The sequence below is a fragment of the Megachile rotundata genome, chromosome 7 (genome assembly GCF_050947335.1).
Source record: "Megachile rotundata isolate GNS110a chromosome 7, iyMegRotu1, whole genome shotgun sequence".
NCBI lineage: Eukaryota > Metazoa > Arthropoda > Insecta > Hymenoptera > Megachilidae > Megachile > Megachile rotundata.
Window position 1 is genome coordinate 11,834,287 of NC_134989.1, and position 17,130 is coordinate 11,851,416.

A 17,130-nucleotide genomic window follows, 5' to 3' on the forward strand; every position below is an offset into this window, starting at 1 on the left:
AATTTCTATTAACAGATTTTGGATTTATTACATTATCATCTTACAACTAATTATCATGAAGTTGCACAACTATTAGCAGATTTACGTAATATGACCCAGCATGACTTTTTACAGACAAAGTGTTTATTTTGTACAAAACAATTTTTATTATTGCCTTCACAACTTGGATTCAGAAATCATATTCTGTGTACATATCACATTGCATAAAATATAATACAGCTTTTGAATGAGTTGTAAATGAAACTCTTCTTGGTAATATGTTGCTTGAAATGCAGCATTTGTATAATAGTTATTAGTTCCAACAGTACTATAATACAGGAGATCAGATATTTCAGAAATTTTTGTACTGAAATAAATTACTATATATGTATTAAAATAATTGTTGATACTTATCTATGAACTTTTTTACCTAATCTTAACATAGGTAATGTCTTTATAAGAGTAATAAAATGTGCAACTGTATAGCCAAGAAGAGCTCCCATTACACAAGGAATTGGCCAAACTTGCCATGGTCGATCCCAATCTAATGGAATTACAAAAGCACCTAACCAAGTACCCAAAAGGGTTGCCTGAATATTTGTTTTCATAGCATCGACCAGAACATTACCTTTTTGTGATTGCACTCCTGTCATAATTTCTAATGCACTGTCTACTCCTAAGTGCAAACTTGCAGGAATAAATGTGAGGCTAGTTAATGTAATGGTAAGCATGGTAGTTTCTTCGTGTTGTGCCAGTATAGGTGCACCAAATAATATAATTACAATGTAATATGCAGCAGACAAAAGAAATGCAATTAATATAAATTTGAAAACTTCCTTCACATATCTAGACCAAGTCCTTTTGGTTTTTGATGTCCTTAATTCGGTCTTTGCTATAATTGTTGATTCAGAATGAAACATAGGGAACAACAGTTTTATCACCTCTGCGAAGAGCAGAATCAACAACACTGGAATGAATTTGTATTTCCCCACATTGTACAAGTTGTCATTTAATTTGAGTAATATCAGAATACCAGGGAAATAAATGCAAGTGAAAGAACAATATGACAATAGTAGTCTTTGGCCCAGTTTGTTTCCAACAATCATGTTCATTACTTAACCTGCAATGGAAAACTTGTGTATTTTAATTGTACAATTAAAAAGAAATTATTGTAAAATGTATTAAATCCTTACTTGCTTTAAAATACTATTGCCAAATCTAACACCTAATATAAAATACATACACGGTATATCATCGTATCTTATTATACGTATTTTGTCTAAAATGCCTAATAAACTTTTCATATATATTATACTGTAAAAAACTTCTGATATCGAAATGCATAAAGGAATAAAAATTATATACGAGTTAATTTAATACTTCATCAAATTCTTTAAAATACGGTATACTGATTTAAAAAAGTAATCACATAACCTATATATTATAATATGCGATCAGCTGTAGAAGGTTCACATACATAAAGGTCTAACGGAATGAACCAAATTTATGTGCAGTTCAAAAACTTCTCGTTCTTATATTAATTATCATGGGGAAGAATAAACAAGCGCAACGAACAAAAAATAATGTGAGGGTAAGGGAAAAATTATATTGATAATAAAACACAGTTTTATCAAGTAGAAAGAATACTGCAGGTTAAATTTCATAGTTGTCAAAATGTTTATTAATCAAACTTCTCATCACATTTTTACAATAGGATATGCATTTGATGAGCATTTTCTTTTGTAATAAAACTATTCAAACTATTTTATAATGTAGATTAGGTTTGTTTCTGTTATTTGACATGTGATCTGTCAAAAAACAAAAATAACATATTGGTATATTGCTGTTTATTTCTTAGCCATCTAACAGTAGCCGAAGTGCAGAGCTCCTTGGTACATCTGTGCCAAATTTTGTTGGTTTCTCAGCTGTAAAGGATGGAGGATATGTACCTGTATTACCAGGCTTATCCCTTTGTAGCACAAATGAGGTTGAATTGAGTAATGTTGATACAAATTTTCAAATAGTATTAAAGAAAATGAATAAAAAGGATGCTACAACAAAGTGCAAGGTAAGATATGACTATTCTTATGAAACATAATAATAATAGAAATAAAAATATTTGTACTTTCAGGCTTTGCAAGAGTTTGCTACAATGTGTAAAGAATCAGAATTATCAGCTGTTGAAGGAATGTTACCATTTTGGCCACGGTTGTATTGTGCCTTAGCTATAGATGTGGAGCACAGAGTAAGAGAAGCTGCACAATTAGCTCATGCAGCTGTTGCAAAACGTGTAGGAAAAGGCATAGCAATGTATTTGAAACAAGTAGCAGGAGCTTGGTTTACTTCACAACATGACACATACCCCCCTGCAGCATCAGCTGCTACTTATTCATTTAATGTAATTTATTATGAATGACAAATAGTTACAAAGAAATCTACTAAATGGATATTTGTTAATCTAAAATTTTCTTTGCATAGGACACCTTTCCATCAAAAAAAGTTATCGATGCCATTGTGCATTGCCAAAGTGAGATCTTAACATATATTTGTGATAACATCACTGTACAAACTGCACAATCTTTATCTATACAAAAGTATGTTTTATATTATTTTGTGAATTATGTGAATTATTTGATTGTGAATATTATTATACTGTTTGTTATTAGGAATCTTAGCGCAGAAGAAATGGAAACAAAATATCAAAGGGTGCTGATAGCAAGTTTGCAGGGATACAGTGTCTTCTTAAGGAAAGTTCCTATTAACGAAATTGAAAAAATGATTGATATTCATAGGAAAATTATAAGTAACAACAAATTTTGGAAGTTAGTTAAGTATGATGCTCTTCCAGTCAAAACAGCATTCTTTAATGTATTAACATCAATAATTGAGAACGCAGATATATTGTTGCAAGATGAAAAGAAAAAAGCTGTAACAACTATTATGAACAATCTTGATGAAACAGAACCTGCACTGTTAGCTGCTGTATGGGAATGTATGCTTGTCACTATAAATAAAATACAGGTAAATATATTTTTATAGTACTTGATACTATAGAATTTAGTTAAACTACAAAGAATCATTTCCATTTAGGACTGGTATTGTCTAGTAAGTGTGGAGAAACTAGTATTACCAAAACTGTGGCGTGTTTTAAGAAGTGGAGGGCAATGTTGTGCCAGTATAGTATATCCAAATTTATTACCATTTATTAGTCAATTTCCGAAATTGAATATGGATTTTTATAATTTATACACGAATTTCTTCAGTAACATGCGGCAAGGGTAATTAACGACAAACATATTTTAAACATAGTAAATTACATATAACTAAAACTTCTGAATTTTTATCCAGATTTTCAGTAAAAAGCGTACAAACAAGTCGTTCAGAAATAACTGCGATCATGACATCGTTTATTGAATGTTTACGTTATTCTATTCTTCTAAATGTTAATAATCAAGATTTGAGCAATGCACTTCTCAAAGAACAGGTTTTCATTACACTTTGTCTTATAAATATTTTATCTGTTGTACACAAAATATTTGACGCCGCCAATTAATCATTTCAGCTCATACCAGTTTTAGAGATGTGTTTAAAAGAAAATAGTCCTATAAAATCAGTCTTCTTCTCTAAAATTACTCACTTAGTGCGATATTGGAGTAAAAACCGGCACAATGATGATTACAAATCCTATTCTATGTTGATGCAAGAATTTTGGAGTGAACTTGATAAACTATTCAATTCGCTCATAAGTGCATGTCAGCATTCTGAAACGTTCAATATTATAGACACAAACAATGCTCAAATTGAATTTTTAATTACACTGAAAACTGCACCTGTGCATGTCCGTAAAAATTTGAAAGTAAAATTCTGTAGTTCTGATGAGGATGGACCAACTCAGCCTCAAACCGAAATTATCAACACTGAAAATGTTGATGCTGAATTTTTTGCCGAGCTCAATAATTTCGTCAATTCCCTATGCATAAAATACTTAAATCAAATCACTAAACAGTCTGAGAAAAAATACATCATATATTTGAATAAATTAATAATATGCTTTGAAAGCGAGGATCTTTTTAAAAATTTGTCAGAGTCTCTCAAAACGCAAGTAAACTTCTTCGATTTTTATGATCAGACTTTGCGAAACTGGTTAGTAGAACCGTCGAAAGAAACTGAACATATAGTAGAATTGATATTTAATTTTATGAAATATATGAATGATTCAGAGAAAAACGACATTCTGAAGTCATTGACACAGGTAAGATTACTTTTTTAAATATTTTTGCGAATATATGCAGTATTTATTTACTTTTAGTTTGAAGATATTACAACATCCAGAAGCATCATACAATGTGCGCTTTCCAAAAAGCATAGAAACGATGCAGTAATAAAGAAATGGTGTTCTCAATCAAAAATAACTAGTTTATTAATAGATGTGGCAAAAGAAATTGCTTCGGGCAATTATTCTGATTTAGAGCAAAATCAAAAACTTATTTTGTTAGCCTTTGAATCTTCTGATGATGGCAGTAAGTGTTTACTTATTCAAATTATAGTTTCTTAATATAACTTTGATTAATTTAATGTAATTTTTAGATTTATTGATAAAGGAAGGTGGACTTAATGAAATTATATTTATATTATGCAATTCACTTCATAACATAAACGAAGAATGTTTATTAGATTTTGCAAAATTAATATCTTGTATTGTTCCGCTAACGTGGGTTCATAAGCAATCGATACCTGGTGCTATGCAAATATTGGAAACACTTTTCGAATTGCTTTCACAAAACTATTTCAGTAATAACTCTAGCTTTATTGATACAATGAGAGAAGTATGGAAGCAAGGGCTCTTTGAAGCCATTCAAAAACTTTCAAGTAACGAATTTATTGATTTGACCAAGAAATTTGCAACTTATATGTGGAGAAAAATATATGACTCGTAAGAAGATTGTTGTTATATGTAAAACACTTTTTATTTCGTGCTTATGATGTATGTAATAATTTGCAGGAACGAGGAACACATTAAGGAAGTGATAGTGGATATAGCAGTCGATTTTGTTGAAATTGTGATTAATAATAAAATTTATGAGAATGATGAACAGGCGAAAGAAATTATTTTAACGTTCTTAATAGATGACGATATAATAACACGGATGACCGAAGTAACTGGCATAATTGTATATGGTGATGTATTATGTGGTAAATTATATGTATCGTCTCTCGATCAAAAGATACAAATTCATCAAGAGAGTATGTCGATCGAATTAACAAGTGGTACTGTAATTGACAATACTGAGAACTGTTTAAAGTGGGCATTATTTAATATAAATTTACTAAGTAATCTCTGCTTAATATCAATTAAGAAAGACAAAGAAAAGGAAGCTGACTATGAAAAAGTATTAATACACTACGTGAATTTACCGGGAGTTACAAATTTATTGATGAACATTTTATATTCAATTATCTTGGGACAAATTTATTCCTCTCATTACAAATCCGTAAGTATGGTAACATCTTTTTCATTTTAGCAATTTGCAAGTTCCATTGATTGTTAATTTGTTGCAGACAAAACATTACAATAATGTGAACAAAGTTTTGACAACCGTACAAGATAGTTTTAAGCAATTACAAACGTATATTAATGAAGATACAGTTACTGATATTATGAATCATATTAGACAGTAAGTATTTCTCTTTGATTCATCAATCACTGATTCATTTTATAAGACTACTTATTCTGTACATATTTACAGGAATTGTTCAAACTACGGATGTATGTTATCGTATATATTATGTTTTTGTTGCAATGAGTTACACTTGGAGAAAGAACCTAAAGAATTGTTTGAAGATTATAATGTTAATGATATATTTGCTAAAAACACTGAAACGACATTACAAGGGTTACAGGTAATAGAATATTAACCTCAATTTAATTTTATAGTGTATAATAAAAGAATCTTATTCCAGGTTTTGTCAAAATTTCAATGTCCTGAAGACATATTGGTATCAAGAGATGACGACGTGTATGATTTAATCGCAGCAAGAAATGTCTTTATCACTCAAGAAGATAATTCGAACTATTTAACCATTTTAGAAAAAGTAATATCTTACCGAAAAGAAAACCCTTCATTATTACTTCTCGATTGGTAATATATTAATTCTTGCAGTATTATTAAATTTATTAAATTAAATATAAAATACGTATGTATGTTTGTAGCGATATTTCACATGTTTCATGGGAAAAGTTAAGTTTACCATTAGAACTGATAAGATTATTGACAGTACTCATTAAAAAAGTACCTTCCAAATTAACTTATGAACATTGGAACTTTACTCTGATTTCATTAGTTATGTGGCAACTTACGGTCACTAAATCAAAACGGAATGCCGACGACTTTAAGGTTTGCATTGAATATATTTTTATTTAAAAAATTACTGACTATTATTTATTTCTTCTCTTTTAATGTTACAGGTATCTGCATTGACAGTGGCAGTTTGTCAGCTTTATCGTGCATTTCAGACTTTAATTAACAAACACGAACAAGAAGACAAAACAGATTTGCCACCAACATTATTGAACGAATGGAAACATGTTTTCGCTTCTGATATACAAAGCGGAATCATTCAATTTTGGATACATTATACGGGTAAGATTATAATAAAGTATCAGGTAATGTAATTAATGGCTTTAGATAATATTTTCGTACATTGTTTCGCAGATTTGTACAACGAGAAAACAGTTTTGAAACATGTTGTACTGTTAGATCAGTTAGGGAGAGCCGTAAAAATGTTAAACGGAGACGTAATTTTCAAAAATCAATCAAGTATATCGTTAAAGGACTCCGTTAAGTTGTCATTAAAATTAATTCAATCTCCTGTAGCCAGTATACAGTTGGGCGCTTATCATGTATTAAAACATGCGGTGCCTGAACTTGTTCGTCAAGACAAAGTTATCGTAGAAACCGAAAACTTCGATCCACATACATTGAACATTAGGAAAATGGAAGATGTACTTCAAAGCACTCAGAATATCGTGAATACAATTTTGATGGACTTCAAGTAATTTTTCTTTCTAACACGTGTACATAGAGTGTTCATTCATATGTTAATTTATAATATTTCCATAGATTATGTGACACAGTCAGCTGTACCATTCAACCATACACAGACTCATATACATATACCGTAGGATACTTGTTAACTTGGGCTGTTATCCTGGAAATGTGTTCAAATGCTCATGGAGACTTACTTTACCAATATGCTGAAATACTCAAGTACTTGTTTAGTTTAGAATTTTTTAAATTTGTAGAAACACATGTGAAGGATTCGTTATCTATAGATATAATTGCAGGGACAACTTTTTCCCCAGTTTGTTAAATAATATATTCAGACTGATGCCGGTGGAGGTACTTCAAGATAATAAGAACAAGGGTGCAAAACTAGTAGAAATATTTTCTACCGAACCATCTCTTGATTTTGGAGGTAACAAGTCAATCATGTTTCTTTCAAATGAAATTAAAGGTATACTTAAACAGTTATTTGTAATATCTCACAGAAAGTTGGACCGAATTGAGGTTAGATCACATAGTGTGCTGGCTGTACACAAACAGTTTAAGATATTTGCCAGTGTTGGTAAGGCAATGGTGGAGTACCGCTGACAGCAGAGTTAGTGTTGCAGTAGACAAAATCACAACCCATTATGTTAGCCCCATGCTTTGTGAAGAAGAACTGCTCAACAATAAATTGCAAAGCATTGAGAATATGCAAGTAAAGGTTCATCCGACGTTTCGCGAGGTTGTTGCTTTGTACCAGATGGATGATACTAAGTTGGAACTTAATATTGTTCTACCGTCGAATCATCCACTGGGACCAGTCACGGTTGAACCTGGCCAACACGCTGGTGGTACTGCAAATTGGCGAAATTGTCACATGCAGTTGTCCATATTCCTCACTCATCAAGTAACGATACTAATCAAATAATTGCATCAAAATATGTATCATATCTCAATTGTTTATTTGTCTTTTGTAGAATGGATCTGTGTGGGATGGGCTAGTATTATGGAAAAAGAACTTGGACAAGAAATTCGCTGGCGTGGAAGAATGTTACATTTGTTTCAGTATTTTTCATATCAACACGTACCAAATACCGAAATTATCTTGTCACACGTGCAGGAAAAAGTTCCATACTGCGTGTTTGGTATGTACTACATATTCACTAGATTTACAATGAAACTTCATCTAATCTGTTTATTGTTCTTTTCAGTATAAATGGTTTAGCACAAGTCAGAAGTCCACATGTCCCATATGCAGAAACATATTCTAAGCCAACATCTTCATAGACAAAATTTGTATCCCTGTTAAAGAACGGTGTACATAATGAATTTAATCGTACAGTGCATAAGTTATGTATTGGATATTATACAGAATATTAATAAATTTGAATTTACAGAATTATGATTAATAAAATGAGATCATTTCTGATATACAGGACGAGTTTTGAAAGATATCGACTTCTTTATCGATTTCGCTTTAATTCGTGTCAAAGTTATTTTTCGGAAAGGTACTTTTGAACATGATATCACTAATCATTTTATCCTGTATTTCGGGAAGAGTGCTGTCATACGACTTAGGCAGATAGAAACACGAGATAAGATTACACTTGTTTTTAATCAGGTGCAGGTAAAAGATAAGAGTCATTCATTTTTGAAGTGTTAAACAAGACAGACTTCAACATGCCCGGTAAGTTTATAGAATCTTTTTTAATACTTTGATAGCCTCTTTCAATACATTGTTATTAAATCTGTTATTTTGTAAATTGTTTTATTGTTATCGCAAATTGTTTTATATTGTAATTATCGCAAGATATCGATAGAAGAGGCGAGCAATAAATTAAATATTAAAGTTATAAATGCATGATGGGGCAGTCAAAATTTTGATATTAATACAATTAGTAACAAATTAAAAATTTAAGAATCACTATAATTTGTTGGTAAAATTCTGTAAATTCTGTCTCGTTATCATTCGTTATGGCGTTTAATGTTCTATTATTACAAGTGTTCACAGATATTAAATTATCCGAAAGGTAAACGAAATATGTAAACATTAAAATTATTAAAATTAACGCAACAAAAATTTTTTTTCTCAATTAAGAAGATATTCAACATGTTAAATAATATAAAAAATTTTTAATATAAATTCATAAGGGTGTCGATAAGAAAAATAAACATGCAACACGTTGCACAAGCCGCCTTTCCTTATCAGTTTCTCTTATCAAGCAAGTTCTGGAAAAATCTTATCAAGATATAGTATACTTATACCAGTATATTATAAAACATTAGTATATCTCTACATTCTTTTATTTATTGATAATTACATAACATGTAATTGTACACGTTGCATAACATTTTCCAACGATCTATTGTAAAATGATGAGTTGTTCAGGATAAATTGCTTCACAGAAATAATTTTCGTATTTTTGTATTAGCGAATGGAGGTCTTTTCGCTAAAAAGTTTGTAAAACTGATTTTATGAAAGTCAAGCTTTTAAGGTTTTAAGACTGTAATTTTAATGCTCGAATCTTCCGAGCTTTTAGGATTAAAGGATCAACCCAGAATTTTTGATAAAAAACCTCAGCAGTTAACATAATTATGAACGTGTCGAAGAATCAGAGGCAAAAGTCAGAATTAATTAATCTCCTAACTAAAATTCGACTTCAAGAAGTTAACTAATTACTACAATTAAAGCTCTCAGATGGCTTCACCGAAATGCAGCACAAGGTGTACCACATGCAGCAGTTAGTGGAGGTCGCGACAGCGATGGATGTACCATCTACGTCGGCAGAGCCTTCCATGCAGGTGATATGCTGCCGGCTAAAGTGATCCCCGACAAAAATGTAGCCTATGTGTGCCACAATGGCGAGGAACATGCCAAACACGATTACGAAGTGAGCAACTTTATTCTTTCTTTACGATCTTAATTTCTTTTCCCATGAAATTTGTAGTCGAGGTCCATAATCTTAAAATAATCTTTATGGATTCATCTATAATCAACTCTTTGCTACATGTTTCTTTTAATTCGAAAAATATTCATGCCACGAACAAGGAATGTCGCAACAAAATTCTTTTAAACGAAAGTAATACAATATTGTTAATTTGGAGTCTTTTGAAGAGATGTGAAATATAATTACTGAAGTTAAAAAATGTTAGAAATGTTAGAAGTAACTTTGTCAAAATGTGAAATTTGCTGTTCGTTAAATTTGTATTTGGCAGAATATAAATTTGAGAAAATACGAGATAGTAATTTGATAAAATACAAATTGTCAATTTGACAAAATATAAATTTGAGAAAATACAAATTGCCAATTTGACAAAATATAAATTTGATAAAATACAAATTGTCAATTTGAAAAATTTCATAACATAATATCTCGTCTACCACATCGACAAAGTCCAACATTAATGTCCCTAAATTTCAGAATATTAAGCACCTTATATTCCACTCTCGCAAAAAATTAAAAGCTCTCAAAATACAGTTCCTCCACAAACAAAGTAAACATCAAGCTTGAACTAACACCTCTAATAAACGATATTTGGTTACAAACCATTCGAGAGTCGAAGCGATTAAGTTCAAGGCGAATCTGCAGGATCAACGTGCTCACTCGACTGATTTCTAGTAAATAATAAGTCCTCACGATCATAAACTTAATCTCTTGGTGTAACTAACCAGCCTCTTAACGTATGCAACACGAAATCGAGATTTCGTGTCAAGGCAAAGCCATTTTACAGAATGGGAATACTATTTGTTACGATTTGCATCAAGCTTTAGCTTTGTGTAACCTCAGATTGTGCGATTGCCTTGGGGCTGTAGAAGAAATTCAGAAGAACACGCCATTTGTGTTTTTGCACCACCACATTTGTTTTCAAAGATAAATCTGTAGTATTCTTGTATATTTTTACTTTTATCTTAAATTTTGATTGGGGGAAATTTCTGTCTCTTAAAAATAAATTCATGGAAGGTACGATTTTTGTAGTCAGATAATACTGTTCTGGAATTTATTTTGTTAGAATCATGCTAAAATTTATTATATTAGAATTTAATATATTGAAATTTATTGCATTAAAATTTGATCTTCTAACTTGCTATATTTATGAAATTTTTTATGTTAAAATTTGCTGTAGTAGAATATATTTATACTAGTATATTAATGTACATATGTGAGTAGGTGAGTATGTGAGTATGTGAGTATGTGAATATGTGAGTATATGAGTATATGAGTCTATTGAGTATCTGAGTATATGAGTATATTGAGTATGTGGATATATGAATGTGTGAGTATGTGAGTATGTGAATATATGAGTATATGAGTCTATTGAGTATGTGAGTATATGAGTATATTGAGTATGTGAGTATATGAGTGTGTGAGTACGTGAGTATGTGAATATGTGAATATGTGAATATGTGAGTATATAAGTCTATTGAGTATGTGGATATATGAATGTGTGAGTATGTGAGTATGTGTGTATGTGAGTATATGAGTATATGAGTCTATTGAGTATATGAGTATATTGAGTATATGAGTATATGAGTATATGAGTGTGTGAGTATGTGAGTATGTGAGTATGTGAGTATATGAGTCTATTGAGTATGTGAGTATATTGAGTATGTGAGTATATGAGTATATGAGTGTGTGAGTATGTGAGTATGTGAGTATGTGAGTATATGAGTATATTGAGTATGTGAATATATGAATGTGTGAGTATGTGAGTATGTGAATATGTAAGTATGTGAATATGTGAATATATGAGTCTATTGAGTATGTGAGTATATGAGTACATTAATATATTAATATAATCTCATGTATTTAATACTTCAAAATAATCCACTACATATAAACCACAATTTATTATATCACACTTCAGCATGCACCAATTAGTACCACAAAGTTTATCACACCAGTTCCTAGAACTGTTTGTTCTCCACCTGAAAAATCGTAATCGGAAATGCTTACCAGAGATAAGAAAATGAGTTTGTTCAAACAATCGATTCCAAATAAAATGAAGTCATCTCTATCAACTCTATATCAATAAATCAATAAAACGTCTTATCCGTAAGACATTTACCGTTTCTCCGTAATTTTAGAGAACGTAACGGTCAAGGATGACGAAACGAGAATATAATAAGTTCTGACGAGAATCGTTTCCGTTTTTATAGGTATTGTGCCAAGGTGAATTCGCATGGGAGTTCTGCAGCAACGGAAGCGTACCAAGCGATGCGGTAGTCGGAGGACAAACCTGCGATGGAGAACGTTTGTATGTTGGCCGTGTTCTCCATAATGGATCCCAAACTGTTGGCAAGGTTGGTATTTTATTGTGGATTCGAACATTGTGGAATTTGGTGTTTGGAAATTTTGGAATTTGGGGATTTTCGAAGTTGGGAATTTAAGGATTTGGGGTTCTTCAAATTTGGGGATTTTCAGAGGTGGGGATTTAAGTATTTGGGGATTTTCAAAGTTGGGAATTTGAGGATTTGGGGATTTTCAAATTTGGGAATTTAAGGATTTGGGATTTTTCAAGTTTGGGAATTCAAGTATTTGGGATTTTTCAAGTTTGGGAATTTGAGGATTTGGGGATTTTCAAATTTGGGAATTTAAGGATTTGGGATTTTTCAAGTTTGGGAATTTGAGGATTTAGGGATTTTCAAATTTGGGAATTTAAGGATTTGGGATTTTTCAAGTTTGGGAATTTGAGGATTTGGGATTTTTCAAGTTTGGGAATTTAAGGATTTGGGATTTTTCAAGTTTGGGAATTTGAGGATTTGGGGATTTTCAAATTTGGGAATTTAAGGATTTGGAATTTCTCAAGTTTGGGAATTTGAGGATTTGGGATTTTTCAAGTTTGGGAATTTGAGGATTTGGGGATTTTCAAATTTGGGAATTTAAGGAATAAGGGTTTTCCGAGTTTGGAAATTTGAGGATTTGGGATTTTTCAAGTTTGGGAATTTGAGGATTTGGGGATTTTCAAATTTGGGAATTTAAGGAATAAGGGTTTTCCAATTTTGGGAACGTTCAAATTTTGGAACTGAAGGATTTGGGAATTTTACAGTTCAGCCACTTGGAAATTTGGGAATTTATAAATTTACGTACATGAAGATTTGGGGATCTTCAAGTTTGAGAACTTAAGAATTTGGTTGTTTGGAAGTTTGGAGATTTAGGTATTTGAAAATTTGGAAATTTCACAACTTGAAAGTTTAATAAGTTTGAAAGTAGATTTGCATATGATATACGTTCCATATATGTACATATAAAAAATAAACAACAAAAATTGTGTTTTGCAGATTCAACCAAGTCACGGATGCCTATACATCCCCTACGACGGCGAAGAATTATCCTTCAAAGACTACGAGGTCCTCGTAATTCACTAAAACTGTTCATCAAACATTTTCATTATATTACACTAACGCATTTATTAATACATGACTCTTACTTATCCTGTAATTGCTTTCTTATAAACTCGTCTACACTTTAATGACACAGGAAAATAAAATGCTTCCTTTTCTTTAAAAACCTGAGTAATCTTTAAAACACCCTCTTTATTTTGTAATAAAAGTTTGTGTATGAAGATATTTATAATAGTTATTTTTATTGTTAACTATTATAAACATTTTCATATACAAATACATTAAAAAATACCCACTCAAAATTAGACAGAAACTGTACTTTAAAATATTTGTAATAAATATGCGAACATGTGCGAAAACATAAGAGTGACGCTAAAAAGACTTAGCCTAAAATATTTTCTAAAATACATCAAAACACTTATGTAGTTTTTTATTATTATTTACAAGAGTCCTATTATATTTATAATCGACTATTAAACTAATTTCGTATAATTTTGAAAAACCTTTCAAGGCCAAAATACAGAGTGTACAGAGTAAACCTAAGGTGGCCATTTTGAATATCTCACTAATGATAAAAGAAATATCAAGAGAAAAATAGGTTCAAATTTTGTGATTTAATTTCGACTTTTCAATACTATAACTGTAACCAATTCCGATTACACACCTAACAAATTATAAGACAAGGGGTTTGTATATTTATGCTTGTCAACATCGACTGAGCATACGTTTAGCGTTTGAGGTTCTCGAGGTCGTTTCCTTGCCAAGAAGTTCCGAGTTCGACCACTCATGGACAACGGACGGTAGAACACGAAAACAACAGATCTGTTATAGCTTTGAATCGAATATTTTATAGCATCGCTCGAATTACGAGCATTACTCACTTGACGACGTCATACGGTCAACTTGAGAGGCAGTGCCGTAGTTGAATCCTAGATTCGACCGATGACTCGAAATCTCTTCCCTAAACTCCTCTTTCGTGGTCTCTCTCGTCACCTGGTACCAAAATCGATTAAAAAGCGGCCGATCAACCGGAACAACGTAACATTGACCGAATTTCTACGTGGAAGGTCTAGAAAAATCTCGAGAGCATCGAGCATGAACGAACGGACGTAATTGGTAATTCGTCACAATTGACCGGCCAGGAAAACGTGATTATGGGACCAGACAGGTCAAGCATGAATTTAATATAACACAATCTGTTTAATTCGTCGTTCTAGGTAACCATCGGAGACGGCCCTGCCTGAAATAGGCTCCGTAGAAGACAAGACAGTCACTCGTGATTATTTTATCAACAAATTGCCACATTTAAACGGCACCTCGACTCTGGCCTACCAGAGATGACGGTTTCAACGGTGCTCACTGTTTACGTGTGTCTGAGGTCTTTCGGACCCTGAAACGGAGATGTGGCGGATGAATCTTGATTTGAAAATTTGGGCGGCGGAACCTTTCGCATTATTTATTCATACGACGTAACTGGTCCGAAATGGGCTAAATATAGGCTAGTTGAAATATGGGGGCACGTTAGGGTTTGAGATGATGGAGCAAGTACAATTTGGGAAGAAACGAGAAGAGTAGATGTGTCATCTTGTAGAACATGTAATTTTAGGTATTGCGATTGAGTAATAAGGATGATTGTAATTTCAGAATGGGTTTATTTTATAATTCTAATAATTGTGTAAGAGTTAATTTTTAACTATTCTGAGATTAACACATTTTTTATTGAAAGGTATTGGTAGTAATGGCTGTCAGAGCTTCACCCTTCAGCAGGTTTTTATATATTAGCAATTTTTAAGGATTATTATATTAACAATTTTTAATAACCTGAAGCAAGAGTTTTTAAAATTACCATGATATTGAAAAATTGTTTTGTTGTTGTGAAATATATCGGTTAGCAATGGCTGCCATAGCTTCACCCTTCAGCAGGTGATTATTTTATATATTAACAATTTTTAAGGATTATTATATTAACAATTTTTAATAACCTGTCGAAGCAAGAGTTTTTAAAATTATCAAGATATTGAAAAATTGTTTTGTTGTTGTGAAATATATCGATTAGCAATGGCTGCCATAGCTTCACCCCTCAGCAGGTTTTTATATATTAACAATTTTTAAGGATTGTTATATTAATAATTTTTAATAACCTGTCGAAGCAAGAGTTTTTAAAATTGCCATACTCATATCGAAAAATTGTTTTGTTGTTGTGAAGTATATCGATTAGCAATGGCTGCCATAGCGTCACTCTTCAAATCTAAATATTGCCTACACACCTACTTCCATGAACTTCCTAACAATTAAATTAATTTTTAATACATTTAATAATACCTAGTACAACACATACACCCAAAAGAATAAAAAGAACTACTCGTATGAAGTGAGCTTTGGACGAAGTGTTTTTATGTCACACTCAACAGCTACTAAAAAGCGTACATCTGTAACTATCTTAAAATTAATCATAAACAATCGAGTTTACTTTAAAAGCCTTTTAAAGTACGTATAATCACATGAACGATTTTTTGCTAATTATAACACGAATTTACCTTACATAATATTTTATTTGTACAGATGATTTTAGTCGTTAATATCAGTGTGACTCAATGTAAGTCCCGTAATAATTATCGATATTTTGCAAAAAGGTGAAGTACACTAACATTGAATGTACGAAAAATAAATAAATGCAGACAATTTAGGAAATACGTAATGGATGGGAAAACCTTGTTTTGTATTTTGGATTTTTTGCTGAGTACATCGAAATAAATACTTGATATTAAAATTGACGTTGTATATTTTCCACAGATTGATGATATATTATAATTTCAGTATATTGCAAAATTTGTAGTTTTAATTTGTTTTTTTAAATATGTAAAAATATTTCGTGTGTTTTATTAAATTTGAGTTATTACCTCAACTTCATTATTGACCCAACCCTTGTATTTAGATAATAATTCTAGTAGACTCTCCTTATATCGCCATCTTCGTATAATTTAATATACTGTTACACTGCATATACATTTAACAAAATATATATTAAAAATGTATTATATTACATTACAACAAAATGTAAAATTATATAACAATACATTACAATATATATTTGACATATTGTCAAGCTACATGTTATATTGCCACACATAGAACGTACAAAACACACAACGAACACAAAACACAAACGGTGAATGTTAAACTCACGATAAAAGACAAAATAGTTTCAAGGAAAAAATTAGCAAAGCTAATCCAAGTTGTTCATAGAATTCATGTTATTAATTTGCGGAACGATTTCACTAGACACGTTACTATATAGAGTACGAGATTTAAGATTACAAAAACGTTTACCTGACAAGTCCAAGGCGATGATGTATACCGAATAAAGAAACAAACACGTTTCTTCTTGACCCACATTTATTCACATTCGAAACAGAATATGCTAAACAGATACGATACATTCTACAATAAAATTTCTGCATTTAATTTGTAAGGAAAAATTCGGTATATTCTAGGGAGAATTAATTGGACACGAAAGAGCTTGTAGTTAGGGAGACAAGAGTTCTAATTTTAAAAAAGTAAAAATTTGTTTTCTGTACGTCCACCATTTTGTTATGGGAGATAATGATAGAAGCAACTTAATCGTTGAGGTTAGGTGAGTGAAAAAAAAAAAAATTGTAAGTTCTGAAATTTGCAAATTTTTGAACCTTCAAAGCCCCGAAATAAATTCGTCAAAGTCCCTAAATTTCCAAATTTCTAAATTTTCAAATTTCTACTTTCCCC

The 17,130-nt window shown here is 31.3% G+C and overlaps 3 protein-coding genes across 6 annotated transcripts in view; 2 read left to right on the forward strand and 1 right to left on the reverse strand.

The window, feature by feature from the left end:
* Positions 1-17,130, reverse strand: part of PIG-F (phosphatidylinositol glycan anchor biosynthesis class F) — a 31,859-nt gene that overhangs the window by 404 nt on the left and 14,325 nt on the right. Inside the window, exons 1-2 of one of the 4 annotated variants that reach the window (XM_012284555.2) lie at positions 1,173-1,387; positions 608-1,099 (exon numbers count right to left, since the gene is read on the reverse strand). In XM_012284555.2, the coding sequence (XP_012139945.1) occupies positions 608-1,091 (484 nt within the window). In that variant the 5' untranslated portion in view covers positions 1,092-1,099; positions 1,173-1,387. Of the gene's footprint in view, positions 1-122; positions 1,100-1,172; positions 1,388-17,130 lie in introns of those variants that run through there. The other 3 variants (XM_003702992.3, XM_012284554.2, XM_076533558.1) reach the window with 3 other exon arrangements.
* Ltn1 (E3 ubiquitin-protein ligase listerin) lies at positions 1,435-8,424 on the forward strand. Its single transcript, XM_012284558.2, has 22 exons — positions 1,435-1,570; positions 1,838-2,047; positions 2,111-2,377; positions 2,458-2,573; positions 2,646-3,000; positions 3,070-3,257; positions 3,328-3,463; positions 3,542-4,231; positions 4,289-4,499; positions 4,567-4,912; positions 4,982-5,471; positions 5,539-5,654; positions 5,727-5,880; positions 5,941-6,119; positions 6,191-6,374; positions 6,446-6,620; positions 6,693-7,032; positions 7,101-7,247; positions 7,325-7,455; positions 7,529-7,932; positions 8,003-8,170; positions 8,237-8,424. Exons 1-22 carry the CDS (start codon positions 1,526-1,528, stop codon positions 8,294-8,296), a joined length of 5,112 nt encoding a protein of 1,703 aa, XP_012139948.1. The 5' UTR covers positions 1,435-1,525; the 3' UTR covers positions 8,297-8,424.
* On the forward strand, positions 8,420-13,534 carry LOC100881640 (natterin-3). The gene is made up of 5 exons (XM_003702994.3): positions 8,420-8,533; positions 8,647-8,712; positions 9,717-9,916; positions 12,184-12,327; positions 13,306-13,534. Exons 2-5 carry the CDS (start codon positions 8,706-8,708, stop codon positions 13,390-13,392), a joined length of 438 nt encoding a protein of 145 aa, XP_003703042.1. The 5' UTR covers positions 8,420-8,533; positions 8,647-8,705; the 3' UTR covers positions 13,393-13,534.